This window comes from Colletotrichum paranaense (genome assembly GCF_030867605.1).
Source record: "Colletotrichum paranaense strain IMI 384185 chromosome Unknown Scaffold_7.1, whole genome shotgun sequence".
NCBI lineage: Eukaryota > Fungi > Ascomycota > Sordariomycetes > Glomerellales > Glomerellaceae > Colletotrichum > Colletotrichum paranaense.
In genome coordinates this window covers 858329-876708 of record NW_026848965.1, presented here as the reverse complement: position 1 = coordinate 876708, position 18380 = coordinate 858329, and the positions used below count along the sequence as shown (strand labels likewise).

Here is an 18380-nt window from a genome sequence, read left to right as displayed (position 1 = left end):
CACAACTGCCGATGATGAGGCGAACAGAAGCCCTGTCGACACGTTTTCCTACATCTCGATGAGAATCTAATGCATCGGCCGACCTTTCGTTTCTTAGCCTCCTCGGACACGGGAGAGAAGCCCGCGTGTGAGATGTCGATCTCCTACGTGGTTCAAAGCGGCGCACCCAAAATGGCACAGCGGGAACTCTGGGGGTTACCAGCCGGCGCCCCGGGACACTCGCACTTTGGATGGTGGGGTGACAAGCTTTCGCCCGCAAAAACTCTCCATCTCTTCTCTACCGAATCTCATGTACTAAGGGATCGCGGGATCATGTTATTATCGCATAAACAAGCTTACATCTGCTGTGTAGGGTACTCCAAGGATATGCCGCTGGTGACCCAGCCATAGCTGCGACCCTCCTTGAGAGCCATTATCGTGTTATGGACACGCTGATCGTCGCAAAAAGTCAACGCTTGAGTCCCCAGAAGCCATTTTCGTAACATTGGTGTCGAATGGTAATCCCCATCGCAAAGTATGGAAAACACTGTCGCTGCATATGGACAATCACGGCTTGGAAATATACATCTACTTGATGCTAAACTGATGCAAAGGATCTTGATCGGCAAATCAGCTCGATGGTCAAGTGCCACTGAAACGGCGGAAACCTTAGTACAGGTTGCAATCCAAGTTGCAGTTAACGACCGTTATCATAGCCAGGGCTAGAAACTCGGCCTCTTTAGGGTTGCCACTTTGAGAGGGACAACGGCGAGAGGAGGGAGGTTTCTTTTGGCCCAATGCCGTTCAATTTTGACTTGATGTAGAACACCCGGACGCAGTCGCTTGTCAACCAACCACTCTGGTTATAGCAGCGGCTGCAGCTCTCCGTATTTTGAACTACAAACCTCGAATCGGCTCTGCTCGAGGTTCCTCAAACTCGTTCATAACTGTTCACCTTTGCGAAACCAAGTTCGGGTCGCGATCGTCATGACAGGCCGGGCTTAGAGGGCGAGGAGATGATGGTAGTCCAACATCCCCGCAAGGTACCTGGGTACCTAGGTCCGAATGTGTGGAATATCGTCAGACCTGGACAAGGGACGGCCGTATCTCCCTATTGTGGATAGCGCAGCCGCACACTTGCTTGGGAACTAGGCGACCGGGCATTATTATTTTCGCAGTGAAGAGGGGTTGAGAAGAGGGACTCAACGTCAGACGTGAGGAGAGGAGTAAAAGGTGACATGGTTCAGCAGCGGTCAGTTATTGACGGGCGGCGGTCTGCAAGAGGGACAAGCCGGGTTGTGCTCGTTGCGGGTTCAACAAATACCCAAAGTGGGCGCCCGGGAAGACGGAATGACTCGCCGATCCAGAACGACGGACCAGAAGATGTACTCGCGCACTTGAGTATCCGTACCGAGAAACAATGGACGGCTTGGTCGAATCGACTGCCCTCGGAGTTACGTCCGACGCCCGCCAGTTCGCTCAGCTCGCCTTTACTGTCATCCGGAGAAGTGCAACGAATCGGTTATGGAAACGGGGGATCTCAAAGTCATTGGCGCCCATAAGGTTTGATGGTCAGCACAGCTGTGGAAGACTCACTCGTGGAAGCGAGGGCGGGGCCATGGTTACATGGTCTGTTTCTGTTAGCGGACACTGATCATGGATGGTATGCAGTTTCGACTTCTGTGGATTTCTGAACACAGCTTGTTTGGCCACCCGCGGATCGCTTGCTTGAGGCACGGGGAAGATTATTGAACCTGCACAGTACGAATACTTACAGCTTCTGTTTTGACGATCCCATATTAACGTGTCGGTATCAACACGGAATGTGGGTTGCGCGATCAGGATACCCGTAAAGTTCAGATTCCCTACAAACGATGCAGGTGGGGAGGCTGTAGGGTCGATATAACATCAACAATCAACGCCATGTCTGCTATCTGTCAAAACCGGCCAGAACGACTACTATGCCGAGAAATCCAGTCGGCCATGCATGGGAGCGGCATGGCATCCCGCCAGGCGGATCGAATCCGAATCGCCGCCCACAGTTTGAGGCTGCATAGCGAATGCTCACTAATCTGTCAAGGCTCTCATGGCACACGTGTGCTGGTATCTGTTGCTCCAGTCGAGATGTGAGTGATTGTGGATTGTCATACCAATAGATCCAGGCGATCGCCTCTTATGTATCCTATGAAGCATGTGAGCAAGATAGTGTGGCAGACTAGGTTCGTCCAATGCGAACAGCAGCACCACACCACCACGATGGCTCCATCCATGCACAATGTCCGCAGGATACTGGTATGGTCTCCCACGGTGGGCCCTTGCCTGGTGTGGGCGATTGGGTTGACGAGGAATATCACGTTGACCTAGGTGGTGCTGACAGCAGTATTACACGATACTGGCTTGAGCATTCCCAACAAACAGTCCTGGCGATCCAAGTTTGGAGCTTCATGGGTATGGAACATGGGATCTTGAACCATGACTGTAAGTTGCCGACCCCTGATGGAAGGATAAACCGACGAGCTGGACTTATTACTTTGCAAGTTGCTTACAACCCGCGCAGTTTTGCTTATCTCGACGTTGTTCGGGCTCTAGTACTTTCAAGTTGACATCGCCGCGAGCCAACCAAGTCTGAGCTTTCCTAGGTGTTTAGCAGTACTCCGAACGGTGCTGACGGCCCTGCGAACCCAAAAACGCAACCAGATTGCCGGGAAAGACGCAAGACAAGGGGGGTTGTACGTTTTCTCCCCGAACGGCGAAACATTCGCATGCCCACCCCCTGTCCGCCTGTCGTCAGTTTTTCTTCTTCGGCGATTGGCACCCGAAAACTGCTACATCCGACTACGGGCACAGGGGCTCTGTTTCCCTTGTCACCGCCTTGCCCTTGATCTTTGCTCATCAGCCAACAAACCCAACTGGGGCTGACGAGATTTAACAGGGGAAGGGAGAACCTCAGAAACATGGACCATGGTCCCTTTTGCGAGGCTTTCTAGGAGTACTCCGTAGCCCGGCCGGACAATCTGTACCCCTAACATCGCCACGTATTCTTGCATTTGAGCATCAACTTTCCCATCCCGCGCAACGGTCGACATCCGAATGGCACCTTGGCCGAGGAGGGTGGGATCGAGAACAAGAAAGAACAAAATCGACCGCAGGGCGAGAACAGATTATCAGGGGAAATTACCAGAGACAGCGGGCCAGCCCGAGTTTACCACCCGCGCCCATTGCTTCTTCTGCAGAAGAAGCCTTCGGCGAACCACGGTAGAGCGAGAGCAAGATCATCAAGTGACCCCCAACAGAAGACAACCTCAACGAGGCGAGCAGCAGTATTCGTAACAGCAACCAGTCAATATCGAGAGGGCGGTGGTCGGCATGTTGGAAAGAATAACCCAAAAACGACCCCTGTATCCGTACAGCATTGCTCGATAGTTACACCGGTGACCGCGGTGCCGCGGCAGCTCAAAGGTCACCCTTGTCGCCGCCCGTCCCTTATTTCCCCAGGCCGGTCCGCTCCCGCCGCCCTGCGTCCACAGGCCCAAAAGATACCCCCAAGGGATTGTCGATATCATTCGGTTTCGATATCAAATGATCCCACCACCGCCAAAGACCCGCGGCGAAATTGGGATGGCCACGCTTGCCCTACCGTAGTTGGGTAGGTGAAAGAGGGATAAGACGCGAAATCATTGGAAGCAAGCCACCCGATGACCGACGCAAGACTTTGCCGTCCTGCAACCCAAAGACGGCGACATTGCTTTGCAGCCTGGGCACCAGGGGGTTAGGGGACTGACTACTGGGCCTTTGCGCAGTAGCTGCACTGGGCCTAGTAGTTGCATCCTACATTCTGGTGTACGGATATGGAGACCGATGTTTGTGTCTTTTCCACTCTCCAACCTCTAAAATTAAGATGCGGCTCATATAGCACTGGGTTGCTGGCTCCTTGTGTGCCATTAATCAGCTGCGCTGGCTTTTCTCGCTGAACAACTGTGTGTGCCTCGTTTCAAAGGGACCTGACAACCGCCTCTTTTCCCACGTGGAGCCATAGGCGGCTGGGGTAACCCAGCGACAAGGCCATAATACCCCAAGAGGGAGGGTGTGATGGAATTGAGGCTTTCACGGCTTCCTACTCAGGAACAGTTCCAACTGGACGCGTCCATGTTGATCTCTTGTCTGAAATGACTCTCGTATTTCTCGTCTTTTTGCTGCCAAGAGGGCAGATGACGGGGATGTAAGTCAAAGGCCCGACAATAGGTCTGACACATATATCAGATGTCATGCTTCACAGCCAGCTACTGGTACAGCTGAACCTGAGCACATCCCGCGCCCGAATCCAGGAGGAATGCGATTAGGCCATGGGATCAAGCAGGGGCTTTGCGTCAGCTTTGCGAGCGGCATTGATTACGGATACGTTCCTAGGGTAATGGGCTCAGAACATTCCAGCTTTCCAAAGATCCCGCCTTGCCCGCCCATCTTCGCACCTTGGATACCTCGACAGTGGTAGACGGAACGGGAACGGCAGTAGGCGGATGTTTCAGAGACGGCAGCCCACACCTTCGGGTCTTCCGCAGTCTCCATCAACAAGCCGTCATCAACATCATGTTATCAAATCATTCAGCTGTAGCAAAAAATGAGCCCAGCACATTTGTTGCAACAACGCCAACCCAGTAGCACCACCAGCATCAGCTCGGTTGTCGCACCTTGTAAACATGATCCCGCTGGAGCCGTCTTCTCCGGCTTTTCCATGCTATTCTCCAGCTAGAACCGCGGTTCCGTCACGGCGAACCGAATATCAGGTCAAAAGGTAAGGCGGAGGCGGAAGCGGAGACGATGGTGAGTGACTGCAACCACTGGACAATGGACTGCCGCTGCCGCTGCCACTGCCGCCATGATACCTTACGCAAGCCTACCTGCCTGGCGAAGTAGGTAGGTCTGACTGACGAGTGCTACCTTCCCAGCAGAGCAGCATACTATAACCGTAGGCTGGTTTGCCGGGTTTGCCCAGACTCAAAGATCAGCAAGCAGAGTGTCCGCTTCCGTCCATGGCTTCCAGAGTCCGTCTGGTCGGTACCTTGGGTCGTACGGCGGTAGCGTCGTGGCGTCGCCCTGCGTCTCCACAGGTAAGTGGGCACGGTCCCTTTCTTTGGTTCTGAATCTGAGATTGCCGGTGGCGGCGGTGATGGTGGTGTTGGTGTTGGTGTTGGTAGTGGTAGTGTGCTTCATGGTGAGCCTTGAGGTTGTGTTTGCTCAGTCTTGGGGATGCTCGTTCTGCTTGCTTGTCAGTTGTAACTGCTGTTGCATGTAGTTGTGGCCTGTCCATTCACTTGTCGCCGCTGCCCAGTCGGCATGAGTCGTCGCATCATTCGCGTCAGATGAGTGAGATGTGAGGTGTCGTCTGTAGCAGTAGCAGTAGCTCGAAAGACAGATTTCTTCGAGTCTTTCCCCCATCTCGCCTCGCTTTCTTCTCCCCCCGGTGGGCCCCTCCCCTCCTTCCACCCAGCTCAAGTACCTACATAGTATGGTACCTAGACTGGACCCTCGAAAGTACTGGAAGTCTTGCTGACTGGTCACTGCCTGGGTGCCTGCACACCGGTCAGCGCTGTTCCATTGTAAGTTGCGGCGAGTGCTAACAGTGGATGCCCTGTGTCATTGGAAGGCGCAACTTGCGCCAAACGTTTCCGTTCTTTCCTTCCGATTCCCTGCACCTTAGCTGCACATCCACTGCACCTGCTTAAGGTAGGTTCTCGTTGCTCCCCCCGCCTGCATCTGCGCTGCACGCACTGCACGCACAGCAAGCCAACCCGCCAGCATCTTCCCGGCCGCCCCCAGTCGCAACTCCCCTCATCCTCTCCCATCTTTGGTCCTCTGCGATTGCGACTGACTGCAACTGACTGCTGAGGTACTCCGTCCCCATCCCCGGTCCCACGGCTAAAGTACCTCCACTGACTGTGTTGCGTTGCCTACGCAAGGTAGCGTACCTCAGTTACCCAAGGTATTCTTACTTGTACCTCCAGGTTTGAGTCTTGACACTTTTCACTCACTCGCACTCGCACCAACAAACCAACCGACTTGTATCCATCCGTACCTTACCTTACCTACATACTCTCTACATACCGCCTCCTATTTGCAGCTCCTTTTTTTCTTCCTTCTTTCTTCTTCTTTTCGACTTGTTTGCATATTTTACCCCTCAGCCCTAACTCACCTTACCTTGCTCTCTCTATTTCTCCAGTTCTCCCGTCCTGGCTGCATCTGCTGCATGTTGCGTCCCGTAGCCTCCAACCTGAGCCCGCGCCAGAGCCTGCGACAAATCCACAACCGCCCGACATCATCCACGTCCGCGTCCACGTCCACGTCCCTGTCCCTCTCTCTCTTACTTCACAAGTGGCGTTCCTCCCCCACTAAGGATACACGCCCTGAGCTTTTGTCTCTTACAACGTGCCAGGCCATCAGCAGTCGTCTCCCGAACCGTCTTGCTGCAGCCCCGTGCCGTACCTTCTGCTCTGAAAAGTCGCCCACCTACACCACCATCTCGTTCCGTTCTTATACAACCTCCCGCTCCATCAGTAGCAAACCCACCATCTCATCTCACATAAATCACGGCAAACAGATCGTTGCCATGCCCAACACCGATACCGCTGCCGCCGGGCTTCCGGCCGGCTCAGCTATACCTCACCGCGAGCCTGGGCCCCAATCCGTCGAACGGGTGACGGATCACCTCGAGACCCCCTCCCTCGACGATCGGACCTACCGAGTCGTGAGGTTGTCCAACAAGCTCGAGGCCCTGCTGGTACATGACCCGGAGACGGACAAGGCCAGCGCCGCCCTAGACTGCAATGTTGGAAACTTCAGCGACGAGGAGGAAATGCCAGGAATGGCCCACGCCGTCGAACATGTACGGCCCCCTCCCCGAGACTCTGCCTAGACATAGAATCTCCCTATCCGCACGCTCGACCTCTTTTCCGCTCTCCGTCACGCTGACACTTGCATGCGCAGTTACTGTTCATGGGTACCAAGAAGTTTCCCATAGAAAACGAATACTCGCAGTACCTCTCCAACAACTCGGGCAGCTCCAACGCTTACACTGGCGCAACCTCGACTAACTACTTCTTCGACGTCTCTGCAAAGCCTGCCAACGATCGGGAGCCAACAGCCGAGAACCCCTCGCCCTTTAAGGGAGCACTCGATCGCTTTGCGCAATTCTTCATTGAGCCCCTGTTCCTCGAGTCGACCCTCGATCGTGAGCTGCGCGCGGTGGACTCGGAAAACAAGAAGAACCTGCAGAATGACCAATGGCGACTCCACCAGCTGGAGAAGTCTCTTTCCAACCCGAAGCATCCATTTTGCCACTTCTCGACCGGCAATCTCGAGGTTCTCAAGGAAGATCCAGAGTCCAAGGGTGTTAATGTCCGCGCAAAGTTTATGGAGTTTCACGACAAGCACTACTCGGCAAACCGTATGAAGTTGGTGGTTCTGGGAAGAGAGCCTTTGGATGTTCTCGAGACATGGGTTGCCGAGTTCTTCTCCGGAGTTCCCAACAAGGACCTAGCGCCCAATAGGTGGGAGGCTGAGGTGCCCTTCCGCGAGAGTGAGCTGGGTATGCAAGTCTTTGCTAAGCCTGTCATGGACTCTCGCGAGCTGAACCTCTTCTTCCCTTTCCTCGACGAGGAAAAGATGTACGAGTCGCAACCCAGTCGCTACGTGAGCCACCTGATCGGTCACGAGGGCCCTGGTAGCATCATGGCCTACGTCAAGGAAAAGGGCTGGGCCAATGGCTTGAGTGCCGGTGCTTACCCCGTCTGTCCGGGTTCTCCTGGTATTTTCGACTGTCAGATTCGCCTGACAGAGGAGGTAAGCCCTGCAATGAGATGACCACCACTTTGACACTCCCCCACTTCGAATGCTGACGTACGCTACAGGGTCTCAAAAACTACAAGGAGATTGTCAAGGTCTTCTTCCAATATGTTGCGCTTCTCCAGGAGGCGCCACCCCAGGAATGGATCTTTGACGAACAGAAGGGCATGGCCGATGTCGACTTCAAATTCAAGCAAAAGACTCCAGCAAGCCGATTCACGAGCAAGATCAGCTCTGTCATGCAGAAGCCTCTTCCGCGGGAATGGCTACTCAGCGGATACAGTCGGTTGAGGAAGTTTGATTCTGGTTTGATCGAAAAGGCCTTGGCGTGCTTGAGACCAGACAACTTCCGTATGACTATTGTGTCACAAAAGTTTCCCGGTGACTGGAATCAGAAGGAGAAGTGGTACGGTACCGAATACCGCCACGAAAAGATCCCCGAGGACTTCATGGCCGAGATCAAGAAGGCCGTCTCAAGCCCTGCGTTGGAGAGACTTTCCGAGCTTCATCTTCCTCACAAGAACAACTTCATCCCCACGAAGCTCGAGGTCGAGAAGAAGGAGGTCAAGGAGCCGGCTCTGTCGCCGCGTGTCGTCCGAAGTGATGGCCTCGCTCGGACGTGGTTCAAGAAGGATGACACCTTTTGGGTGCCCAAGGCCAACTTGGTCATCAGCTGTCGCAACCCCAATATCTACTCTACCGCGGAGAATGCTGTCAAGGCAAGGTTCTTCACCGATCTGGTACGCGATGCGTTGGAGGCGTACTCGTACGATGCCGAGCTTGCAGGCCTGCAGTACAGCGTCTCGCTCGACGCCAGAGGCCTGTTCCTTGACCTAAGCGGGTACAATGACAAGCTGGCGGTACTCTTGGAGCAGGTTTTGATCACGATCAGGGATCTGAAGATCAGAGACGAGAGATTCGACATTATCAAGGAGCGCCTGAATCGTGGATACAACAACTGGGAGCTACAGCAGCCGTTCAGCCAGGTCTCTGACTACACAACGTGGTTGAACTCTGAGCGCGACTATGTTGTGGAGGAATACCTGGCTGAGCTGCCTAACATTACGGCTGAGGACGTCCGGCAGTTCAAGAAGCAGATGCTTTCGCAGGTCCACATTGAGTCTTATGTCCACGGCAATTTGTACAAGGAGGACGCTCTCAAGCTCACCGACATGATTGAAACCATCTTGAAGCCTCGCGTCCTTCCGCGACCCCAGTGGCCAGTGATTCGGTCATTGGTTATCCCCCCTGGATCGAACTACGTATACAAGAAGACGCTCAAGGATCCGGCCAATGTCAACCACTGCATCGAAGTTTGGCTCTATGTCGGCGACAAGGGCGATAGAATGGTACGAGCCAAGACGATGTTGCTAGACCAAATGGCTCACGAGCCAGCCTTTGACCAGCTGCGAACGAAGGAGCAGCTCGGTTATGTCGTCTTTAGTGGAGTTCGAAGCTTCTCTACCACGTACGGCTTCAGGTTTATCATTCAAAGTGAACGGACACCCGAGTACCTTGAATCGAGAATCGAGGCCTTCCTCAACCTGTTCTCCAACACGTTGGACAACATGTCTGAGGCAGACTTTGAGGGTCACAAACGCAGTCTAATTGTCCGGAGGCTCGAGAAGTTGAAGAATCTGGACCAGGAGAGTAGCAGACACTGGGCCCAGATTGCCAGTGAATATTACGACTTTGAGCTCCGTAAGTTGCCCAAGATAAATGTAGGAATAAGGAAAGTGCTGACGTTATCACAACAGCTCAAGAAGACGCTGCCCACATCAAGACGCTCACCAAGGCCGACATGTTGGAGTTCTTCCAGACGTACATCAAGCCCGGATCGGCAACGCGGGCAAAGCTCTCGGTGCACTTGCGCGCACAGGCTACGGCACCGGCCAAGGAGGGTGCCGAGGCCAAGGTCAACGGCGTCAGTAAAGAAGAAGAGTCACTGCCGTCAAGTGATTTTCCACCAGTCGTTATCGAAGACGTTCGCAGTTTCCGAGCCAGCCTTGTTGCGACTAGTGGTGCGCGACCTGCCAAGGATTTGACCGAGTACGAAGACACTGATGCCAAGCTGTGAAGAGAGAGAAGAGGATGAAGTCTGTTTAAGATGTTCACGCATACATGGTCAAGTACACACACAGGCGGCGTTGAGACTTTCGGTAGTTGTTTTTTAAGACGCATTTGCTAGAGAGACAACGGACTCAGGTCACGCCACGTTGTCTTCAGTCGAACAAGAGTTTGGAGAGACATAGCTGTCGGATTCGGTCCCGGGGTGTACAGGCAATCATGGATGGAATATAGGGAGCATGATGTTATGAGGCTTCACGACATAGTATAGAACCCTAATAGCTCTTAAAGCCCCCGGTTCCGTCTGTCCACATAGACAAACGGAAAGGAAGACTGCCTTCTCCCATTGCTACCTGAAATAGCTTTGGCGAAAGCGAGGTCAAATAGAAAAAGTCAAGTTCTCGCATGCTATCCCTCTGGAACTTTGACGGGATGTGATGATTACTCCGGGTAACAACTACCGAGTGACCCCTGCTTAAGGAGCAGACTGCACGAGTCAGCTATGGACAAGAAAGTGGCGAGTGCTCGAGTGTATCTCTGGCTGGGCTGATCGAAAATGAGAATGTATGTATACGTAGTAGGACATGGTGAACAAGTTGGACTTCATGCATGATAGTACCTATTTACATAGCCTACCTGAAAGTATGGGACTATGGGCAGCAGATCACTGTCAGTGAGGTATGCTCTTTCCGAGACGATGAAAGTGCTGGTTGAGCTGACGTCAGGTGGGATGGGGATGCATGGTGGGGGGCTGAAGGCGCTTGGAGTCGAGATTCGTGTGGAACTGATTTTTCTCAAAAAAACGGACGTTGCAGTCAATGGTCGTCAATTCCTTCCTTTCCTACGGGAAGTTGAGTTGAGTGTGGGGATGGGTGGATGGTGGGCTGAACTTGCAGGAAGGAGCACAAGATCGGGGTGAATCTGAAAAAAAGACTTGGTTTTTTTTTTGTCCTGCTTTTCTTTCTGCCCCTCTCACCATACCCGGTCCCCTCTTTCTCCAATGTAGAATATGTGCCTTCCCTGGAAGTTTCTTGACCGTCTCTTTCCTTCCCCCCCCCCCCTCCCCAAAAAGTGTTGAAAGTCTCAGTGGGGGGAATCGAAAATTTTGTGAGGTTTCTTCGGTCCCATTTTGGACGAATTGGAGTTGGCATAAGGAATCCTGCTCTTTTGCCCTTGGCTGTGTACTCCCTACGAGTAGTTATACAAATAGACGGGACATCTCATTTGGTCTTGGTCAGGGCAAGCAGAGCCGATACTAAGCTAGGTGATAGGAAGAATCTGAGCTGGTGGTACCTTGAAGCTGGCCAGGATTTTGCCAACAGAGAGCATTTATTCAGACGAAGGGAAGGAACTGAAATATGTCTAATGACATCCACCACTTCCTCCTAGAAAGAGCCTCCAAGCCGCATTCGCACTCTGGATGCCTTGGCAAGTCATTCGTCCAATCGTCAGGTCAGCACGGGTCGGGTCAGGCCAGGCCACCCCCCCCCCCCTCCTAGACAATATAGAAAACAGAAAAAGAGAGAGAGGGGGGGGGGGCGAGCTGAGATGCTTTGGGGGTGGTGGAAATGGTCTAAACTCGTGCGTCAAGTCTCTGTCCCGCACTGACTAAAACCCCAAAGTCCGCATCCAGAATTTGTTGCCTTTACTGTCTTTGTAGCATTGGACTGGCAGGTAGTCTGCCCTAACAGCCCAGAGAAATGGATGTTGCATTACTAAGGAAGTACCTTGTGAAATAAAAGCAGCAGCGTTGCTTGCTTTGTATCTGTGTATATGCAATATGGCAGTGCTGTTGGTAAAAACTTGCTATGCAAAATAGGGACAAGTACCTAGATAGACTGTGACTTGTCTGAGTGACACCTCGGACCTTTCAACCCACGCGCCTCTCTCTCGGTTCAATCCGTTTAGTCTCTTTTACCACTCTTCCTCGCTCTTTCCCATCCCTCTTGCCTTCCTTAGGTCATAAAGTAGAGACAGAAGGCATTGGACTGGGGCATCTCTAATCTGCCCCAAGTCAAACACACCCACATCCGTTCACCCTCCTGTCACCAGCTCACGTTCCCTTTACACACCCACACCGGGACACCGACCTAGACTGGACCAGCACAGCGCATTTACAGCACGGCACAGCACAGCACAGCAAAACACAGTACAGCTCTTGCCCTCCAGCTGCAATTAGATCCAGATCCAATTGCTACCCGCTGCCCTCACGAGTCACCTTACCCTCTTCCACTGTCTGCATCTCATTCCATCGGACCCTCCCATTTTCTTCTCTCCACCCCACAGCCCACCCCCAAAAGTGCAGTCGTCTGTCTGTGTCTGGACGTCCTCAGCTGTAATTAATTCTCTTTTCTCCCCGACAGGACCTGCCACTGCACTTGCACTTGCACTTGCACCTGCACCTGCACACCCCCATCGGCTTTGCGGCTTGCCCTACCTTACCTCACAGGATTATAGTGCCCGAGGTACCGTCGATTCTTCCCCACGAGGTCCAGTACTGCCTGCTGGCCTGAGCCTCGAATCGAACCGGATCCTCTTGTGAACCCGAATCTGGTCCTGGATCTGGCTGCACCACACATGCAATACGCCCTCTCCCGCCCTCTGTCACCGCACCCAAGTTTCCCCCGCTGCCACTCCGGAGCTGCACAGGCAGCTCACCTTCACCACGTCTTCCTCAAAGAAGAGAAAGATCTCTCGCAATCAGACGCGCACCGACGACACATCTAATCCATCTTCTCCCGACACCGTCCTGCCGTCGTGCGAGCCAAACGACGATCCAGCCTTCTCCTTCTCTGCCGCCCACTCCACTGACGGCCTGTCGACCCCTACCTACCTTCGAGGCGACTCGTACCCAGCATCAAGCCTACCTGCGCGCCTGCAGACCGGTTCCCACGTCTCTGCTGAGTACGCTTCAAGCACAGCCGCCTCATCACCTTGTGGTGTTGCCGACCTGTCCATTGACAGCGACCGAGGAGGCGATATTTCTGGCACAGAGACTGGCACTGCGCTGACGTCTGATTCAGCCAGAAGCCGGTCTCCCTTCAACGTTTCCCGCCGCGCCATCATGACCAGTGATGCCAACCCTCACCAGCGTTCCTCCTCTCCCTTGAAACGAAGAGCCTCCAGCATGGATCCCGACGCCGATGTCAGTATGAAGGAGGAGGACGTGGAGATGGCCTCCACCAACCAGCAGCAGCAGCAACAGTCAGCCGAGGATGCCGAGTCAGCCCCAACTTCTTCCAATACACACTTGCCTAGGGCCATGAGTATCGACTTGCCCGATAATGTTGCGAAGGGACCATCCAAAAAATCCAATGACAAGGGTACGAGTATCTACGGTTGTGATAATACAAAGATGGCTTTTCGCTGACCAAGGGTTTTCCGGCAGATCTCCCCCCTCTCGAGGATCAAATCAAGACCATTCAGACCCTCCTCAAGGCTTTCAACGACGAACCCCCGAAAATTGGCGATGTCGCATACGTTGTGTCGAGATCATGGGTAGAAAAGGCTTTGGCGCTTGGCGGAGACCCCAAGTTTGCCAAGAAAGAGACGACAGACGAGCCGCTAGGCCCTGTGGATAACTCCGATCTCATTCTCGAGGTCCTGTCCCAGCCCAGCGGTGACGACTTTGTCCGGATGAAGCCTGGTACTGGCATGGAGGAGTGCGAGCTCTTCCCGGAAGACGCCTGGACGCTCGTCTCGGAGTGGTATGGCGTCGGCGAGGGACAGAAGCCCATTGTGCGCAGCGCTATCAACGCGGCGCCCGACTCGACCAGCGAAAAGAACGTCATGTTTGAGCTGAACCCGCCCGTCTTCACAATCCACAGACTCTGGTCCATGGCAAGCCCTTTCAAAATTAAGGACGAGCTGAAGAGCAAGGAGCCCCTCGTCCTGGCCCGGAGTGCCACCACACCCTACCACCCATTCTACAAGGAGCTGAAGGAGCTCACCGGTGTCCCTCTGGATCGTAAGATGCGGGTATGGCAGCTTACTCAACAGCCCGAGGCGCAAGAGTCGTCACCCCGGTCTGCCCTCACACCGCCCGATTCTCCAAACCCGGACAAGGACAGCGAGAGCTCGTCGGGCCCCTGGCAACGTATGCTCGTGGAGGTGCCTAGCTTCACAAAGGTCAACGGCGGAGACCGACAGGTAGTCTCTGCGGTGGACCACACTACCAACCCCAACTACAACGGCAACTCTCCCCTCTCGGTCCACGGACTGATGCAAGACATGACCCTTGTGATTGATGAAGAAATTGCGAAGAACGCATGGGTCTCAACCTACTTCAAGAATGGCAAGAATGACAAGGTTCTGGCATCTAGAGGCTCTGCCACGAGCCTGAAGGCCACCAGCAGTGGAAGAAGCAGCCCTGCTCCTCAAGGACCCGTTACCAGAGGCCGTACCCAGCAGAAGAAGAAACCTGGCCGGGGCTTAGGCGCCGTAGGTCTTCAGAATCTTGGAAACACATGCTATATGAACTCGGCCCTGCAGTGCGTCCGCAGCGTAGAGGAATTGACAAAATACTTCTTGACGGACAAGTACAAAGAGGAGCTCAACAAGGGAAACCCTCTTGGATACAAAGGACAGGTGGCCATGGCTTACGGTGGACTTCTCAAGGAGATTTACAATGAGTCGAGAGGTGCAGTCAGTCCCCGCGACTTCAAGAACACAGTAGGTCGTGCTCGCGCCACCTTCCAAGGCTGGGGTCAACAAGATACCCAAGAGTTCCTCGGTTTCCTCCTCGACGCGCTGCAAGAGGACCTCAGTCGTATTCATAAGAAACCTTACATTGAGAAGCCGGACTCGACAGACGACATGATTGGTGACGAGGAGGCCATTCGTAAGATGGCTGAGGAGGTATGGGATATCACTCGGAAGCGCGACGACTCCGTCATCGCAGACCTCTTCACTGGCTTGTACAAGTCCACTCTCAAGTGCCCGACGTGCGACAAGATTAGCATCACTTTCGACCCCTTCAACAACCTGACTTTGCCGCTGCCCATGGAGGACATGTGGAGCCGGCCTGTCAAGTTCTACCCGCTCAACGACGTGCCTGTAAAGTTTGAGGTTGAGCTCCCGAAGCACAGTGCCATCGAGTTGTTGAAGAAAGCGCTCTCAGATAAGACGGGTGTGCCTGTGGAGTTGTTGATGGGAGCAGAAGAGTTCAAGGGCAAGTTCTTCAAGGTCTACTCCGATGCCACCTCGGTTTCAGAAGAGATCCAGTCCAACGATATACCTGCCTTCCATGAGCTGGAATCGTCGCCAACCAACTACCCCCCTAAGCAGAAGAAGATGGGTACGCCCAGGTCGATGCTAGAGATCAGCGATGAGCCTTGGGTTGACCCACGCACTGAGCGTTTGCTGGTCCCTGTTCTTCACCGCAAGAAGACGGGCAACACTTACAGATTGAGGGGAGACGATATTGCAGCACCCCCTCACTTCATCGTTGTTACGCCTGAGGAGGTAAGCTGAACACTGATTCTTGCGACGCTTGTGTGAAACTGACAGCATTCTAGTCCCGGAATGAGGATGCCATTCGTCGCAAGGTTTTGGAAAAGGTGGCAACGTTCTCTACCTGGTCCGAGTTTGAAGAAACCGACGAAAGCACCGAAGCGGACATGGTCATCACATCCCAATCAGATGCCGATTCCTCAGGAGACAGTAAGGTTATCTCTAACTCGGTAGAAGGCGAGGATGACTTGGTGAACGTTTCTGTCGGCGCAGGCGAGCAACAGCAGACCCGGCGACCTACCCTGAAGCAGTTCAACGTTCGCCGCCCGAAGTGGGCGAGTCCCAAGGAGTACCTTCCGCCTCACCTCCAGAACCTGTTTGAGCTCAGCTTCTTTGGCGAGAGTAACGACTATGGGTTGCCTGTGGGCTGGAATACGGTGGACGACAATAAGAACTTTCGTCTCCTGTCTTCTCGCGCCCCGGAACTCCCCAACGAAGACTCGAACAGCCCTGGCTCCACCAACGGTGCAGATAGTGAGCACGAGAGTGTCAGCGAAGAGACCACACCGCAGTCGGTCGAGGAGCAGACCCGCATGGCGGATGAGTCGGAAGAGGACGAGCCAGTTCGCGTTATCAAGGTATGTAATCACCGGGCGAGCGACAGCAGAGGAAGCGGCAAAAGCTAACGTTACCCAGCCGATGAACCGAGGAAGGGGCAACCACAAGGTCGGTGGAGCTCGCCGAAAGAATAACAAGGGCAACAAGACCTACGGAAAGAGGGGCGGCAAACGCCGCAACAGAGACTCGCGGAACAGCAAAGAGCAATCTTTCCACGTGGTCGACGTTGAGCCTCAACCATCGCCTGAGGACGATATTCGCGGTGGCCCGCTCGTCCGTCTGGATGAGGGCATTGTCGTCGATTGGTCCGAGGAAACTTGGGACTTGGTCTTTGGCAAGGAGTCACTGCGCGACACTGACGACAACCGCGGCTCAAAGACCTTTACCGAGCCAGAGGAGCTCAAGGACCCCATCTTGGAACAGAAGCGTAAGTCGCGGATGGCTCGCAAGAAGCAGGGCATCACCCTTGAGGAGTGCTTGGATGAGTTCGAGAAGGCCGAAGTCTTGTCTGAGCAGGACATGTGGTATTGTCCACGCTGCAAGGAGCATCGACGTGCTAGCAAGAAGTTCGATCTCTGGAAGACGCCAGACATCCTCGTTGTCCACCTGAAGCGGTTTAGCAGTGCTGGCTGGCGCCGCGACAAGCTGGACGTTTTGGTTGACTTCCCCATCGAGGGTCTCGATCTTCACAAGCGTGTCCTCTGCCAGGAGACGGGCAAGGAAGAGATCTACGACCTCATCGCGGTCGACGATCACTTTGGTGGTCTCGGCGGTGGCCACTACACTGCTTACGGGCGAAACTTTGTTGACGGCCAGTGGTACAACTACAATGGTAGGATGACCCTTTGCAAAACATGACTTCTCGTACTCACCATTTTCCAGATACCTCAGCCAGCAAGACTTCGCCTGAGAGCGTCGTTACTAGAGCGGCCTACCTGCTCTTCTACCGGCGTCGGTCCGAGGGCCCGTTGGGCGGCCCTCGCTTCAAGGAGATCTTCGACAAGTTCGACAAGGATGGAGAAGACGACGATGAAGAGGATACCGATTCGGGGGAAGATCAACGTCTCGTCGGGGGCTCCTCCCTAACTGGATCGTCGAGACTTGGGATCGGAGCCGAAGCAACTCACCCGCGCGGAAATCGTGGTTTGGCTAGTAACACAATGTCCACGGCCAACCCGGGTGCAGAGGATGATTTGCCACCTTATGAGGGTAGCTCCAGCACCAACGTTGGTAGCGAGAACATTCAAAACAGCATTGAGGATGAGGGCATCGGCATGACGGACTACAACGGAGACTCGACTGCGTTCTCAGCTACGCAGGGCTGGAACTGGAATTCCTTGGATTCCGCTGATGGAACCAACAACTCCCTTGGTCTGGACGGCTACGGTAGCGATGACGCACAACCAGACTCGTCAGACGAGCGCGAAGTCGGCAACGACACTGATATGCAGTTCGATGAGACCATGGGAGATTACGAGACCGCCCATGATGAGGCGCCTCCGCCGCCCGACTTTGGCGCTCAGGTTGGTCTGTCAGAGATCCAGACCGCCGCATGGGCCCGTCAGAACAATGCAGAGGTCATCTCTGTGCCAGCTGCTGATAACGATACCGCTTCCACAGAGGCAGCCGAGATCCACCTTGACGACGACGCGGAGGCGCATGGACAGACTACTCGGTCACGCTAGTTCTTGCCGATGGATCGCTAGATGATTGCGACGTATTGTGAATTCGAGAAGAATCCTGTTGCCCGCTTCGGCTTTGCAGGGAGAAATGAAGAGACGCCTGGACGTATACCAAGACGCGAGCACAGCAAATGTGTCCATGTGGCTATGAACAAGTATCGGGGGGGGGGGGGTTCATGGGAGGAGGGATGCATTACACAAAACAAAAGCAGAAAGGATACAATGAGGCGTAAATAGAGATAGAGTCCCCCTCATGCCCTGGCATATACGAGGCTAGTCTTCCATAGCCTCGTTGGTTTCTATTGGAGTATCGGTTGCATGACGGCACGTGTATATGACTTTTGATTATCATGTTATGCTTTAAGAGGATATGACAAATCCTTAACAAAACTGGCTGTGTATCCTTCATGTAAATCATGTGTTTTTGAGAATATTGCTTTGGAGTAGCTGTTCACTGACAGGCATAGCCGACTCAAAATTCGTATTCTAGGGTACTTAGGTGTGAGTGAAATTCAAAAGTACTGGCTTGATTGCCCAGTATTACCTACCAGACTGACCGTCAGGTCCGTGCTCCATGGGTGGGTCTGCAACTCGGTCGACGGGGCATCAGTTCTTCCCGACGAATGACAGCAGGTGTAATCAAATGGTTCCGCGAACACCAAGCTATCCCCAGAAACCCGAGAGTAGGTTGAAAGCCAGGACCGGAATTGAATTGACGACCGCCGCTCTCGAATCCGAAGCGAA

General features: G+C 53.8%; 4 protein-coding genes across 4 annotated transcripts; 3 read left to right on the top strand and 1 right to left on the bottom strand.

Annotated features, from left to right (window-relative positions):
• Nucleotides 1-3069: 3069 nt before the first annotated feature.
• CPAR01_09101 (uncharacterized protein) lies at nucleotides 3070-3309 on the top strand (the record flags this gene model as incomplete). The annotated part of the gene is made up of 1 exon (XM_060493367.1): nucleotides 3070-3309. One exon carries the CDS (start codon nucleotides 3070-3072, stop codon nucleotides 3307-3309), a length of 240 nt encoding a protein of 79 aa, XP_060347497.1.
• Nucleotides 3310-4974: 1665 nt separating this feature from the next.
• Nucleotides 4975-5190, bottom strand: CPAR01_09100 (uncharacterized protein; the record flags this gene model as incomplete). Its single annotated transcript, XM_060493366.1, has 1 exon — nucleotides 4975-5190. One exon carries the CDS (start codon nucleotides 5188-5190, stop codon nucleotides 4975-4977), a length of 216 nt encoding a protein of 71 aa, XP_060347496.1.
• Nucleotides 5191-6223: 1033 nt separating this feature from the next.
• Nucleotides 6224-9895, top strand: CPAR01_09099 (peptidase M16 inactive domain-containing protein; the record flags this gene model as incomplete). Its single annotated transcript, XM_060493365.1, has 4 exons — nucleotides 6224-6859; nucleotides 6961-7815; nucleotides 7884-9519; nucleotides 9576-9895. 4 exons carry the CDS (start codon nucleotides 6224-6226, stop codon nucleotides 9893-9895), a joined length of 3447 nt encoding a protein of 1148 aa, XP_060347495.1.
• A 2610-nt stretch (nucleotides 9896-12505) lies between these two features.
• CPAR01_09098 (ubiquitin carboxyl-terminal hydrolase) lies at nucleotides 12506-17639 on the top strand (the record flags this gene model as incomplete). Its single annotated transcript, XM_060493364.1, has 5 exons — nucleotides 12506-13208; nucleotides 13274-15348; nucleotides 15402-15974; nucleotides 16033-16786; nucleotides 16837-17639. Coding segments are annotated over 5 exons (4908 nt in total), but the record flags the coding sequence as incomplete, so codon positions are not given.
• Between the last annotated feature and the right edge of the window lie 741 nt (nucleotides 17640-18380).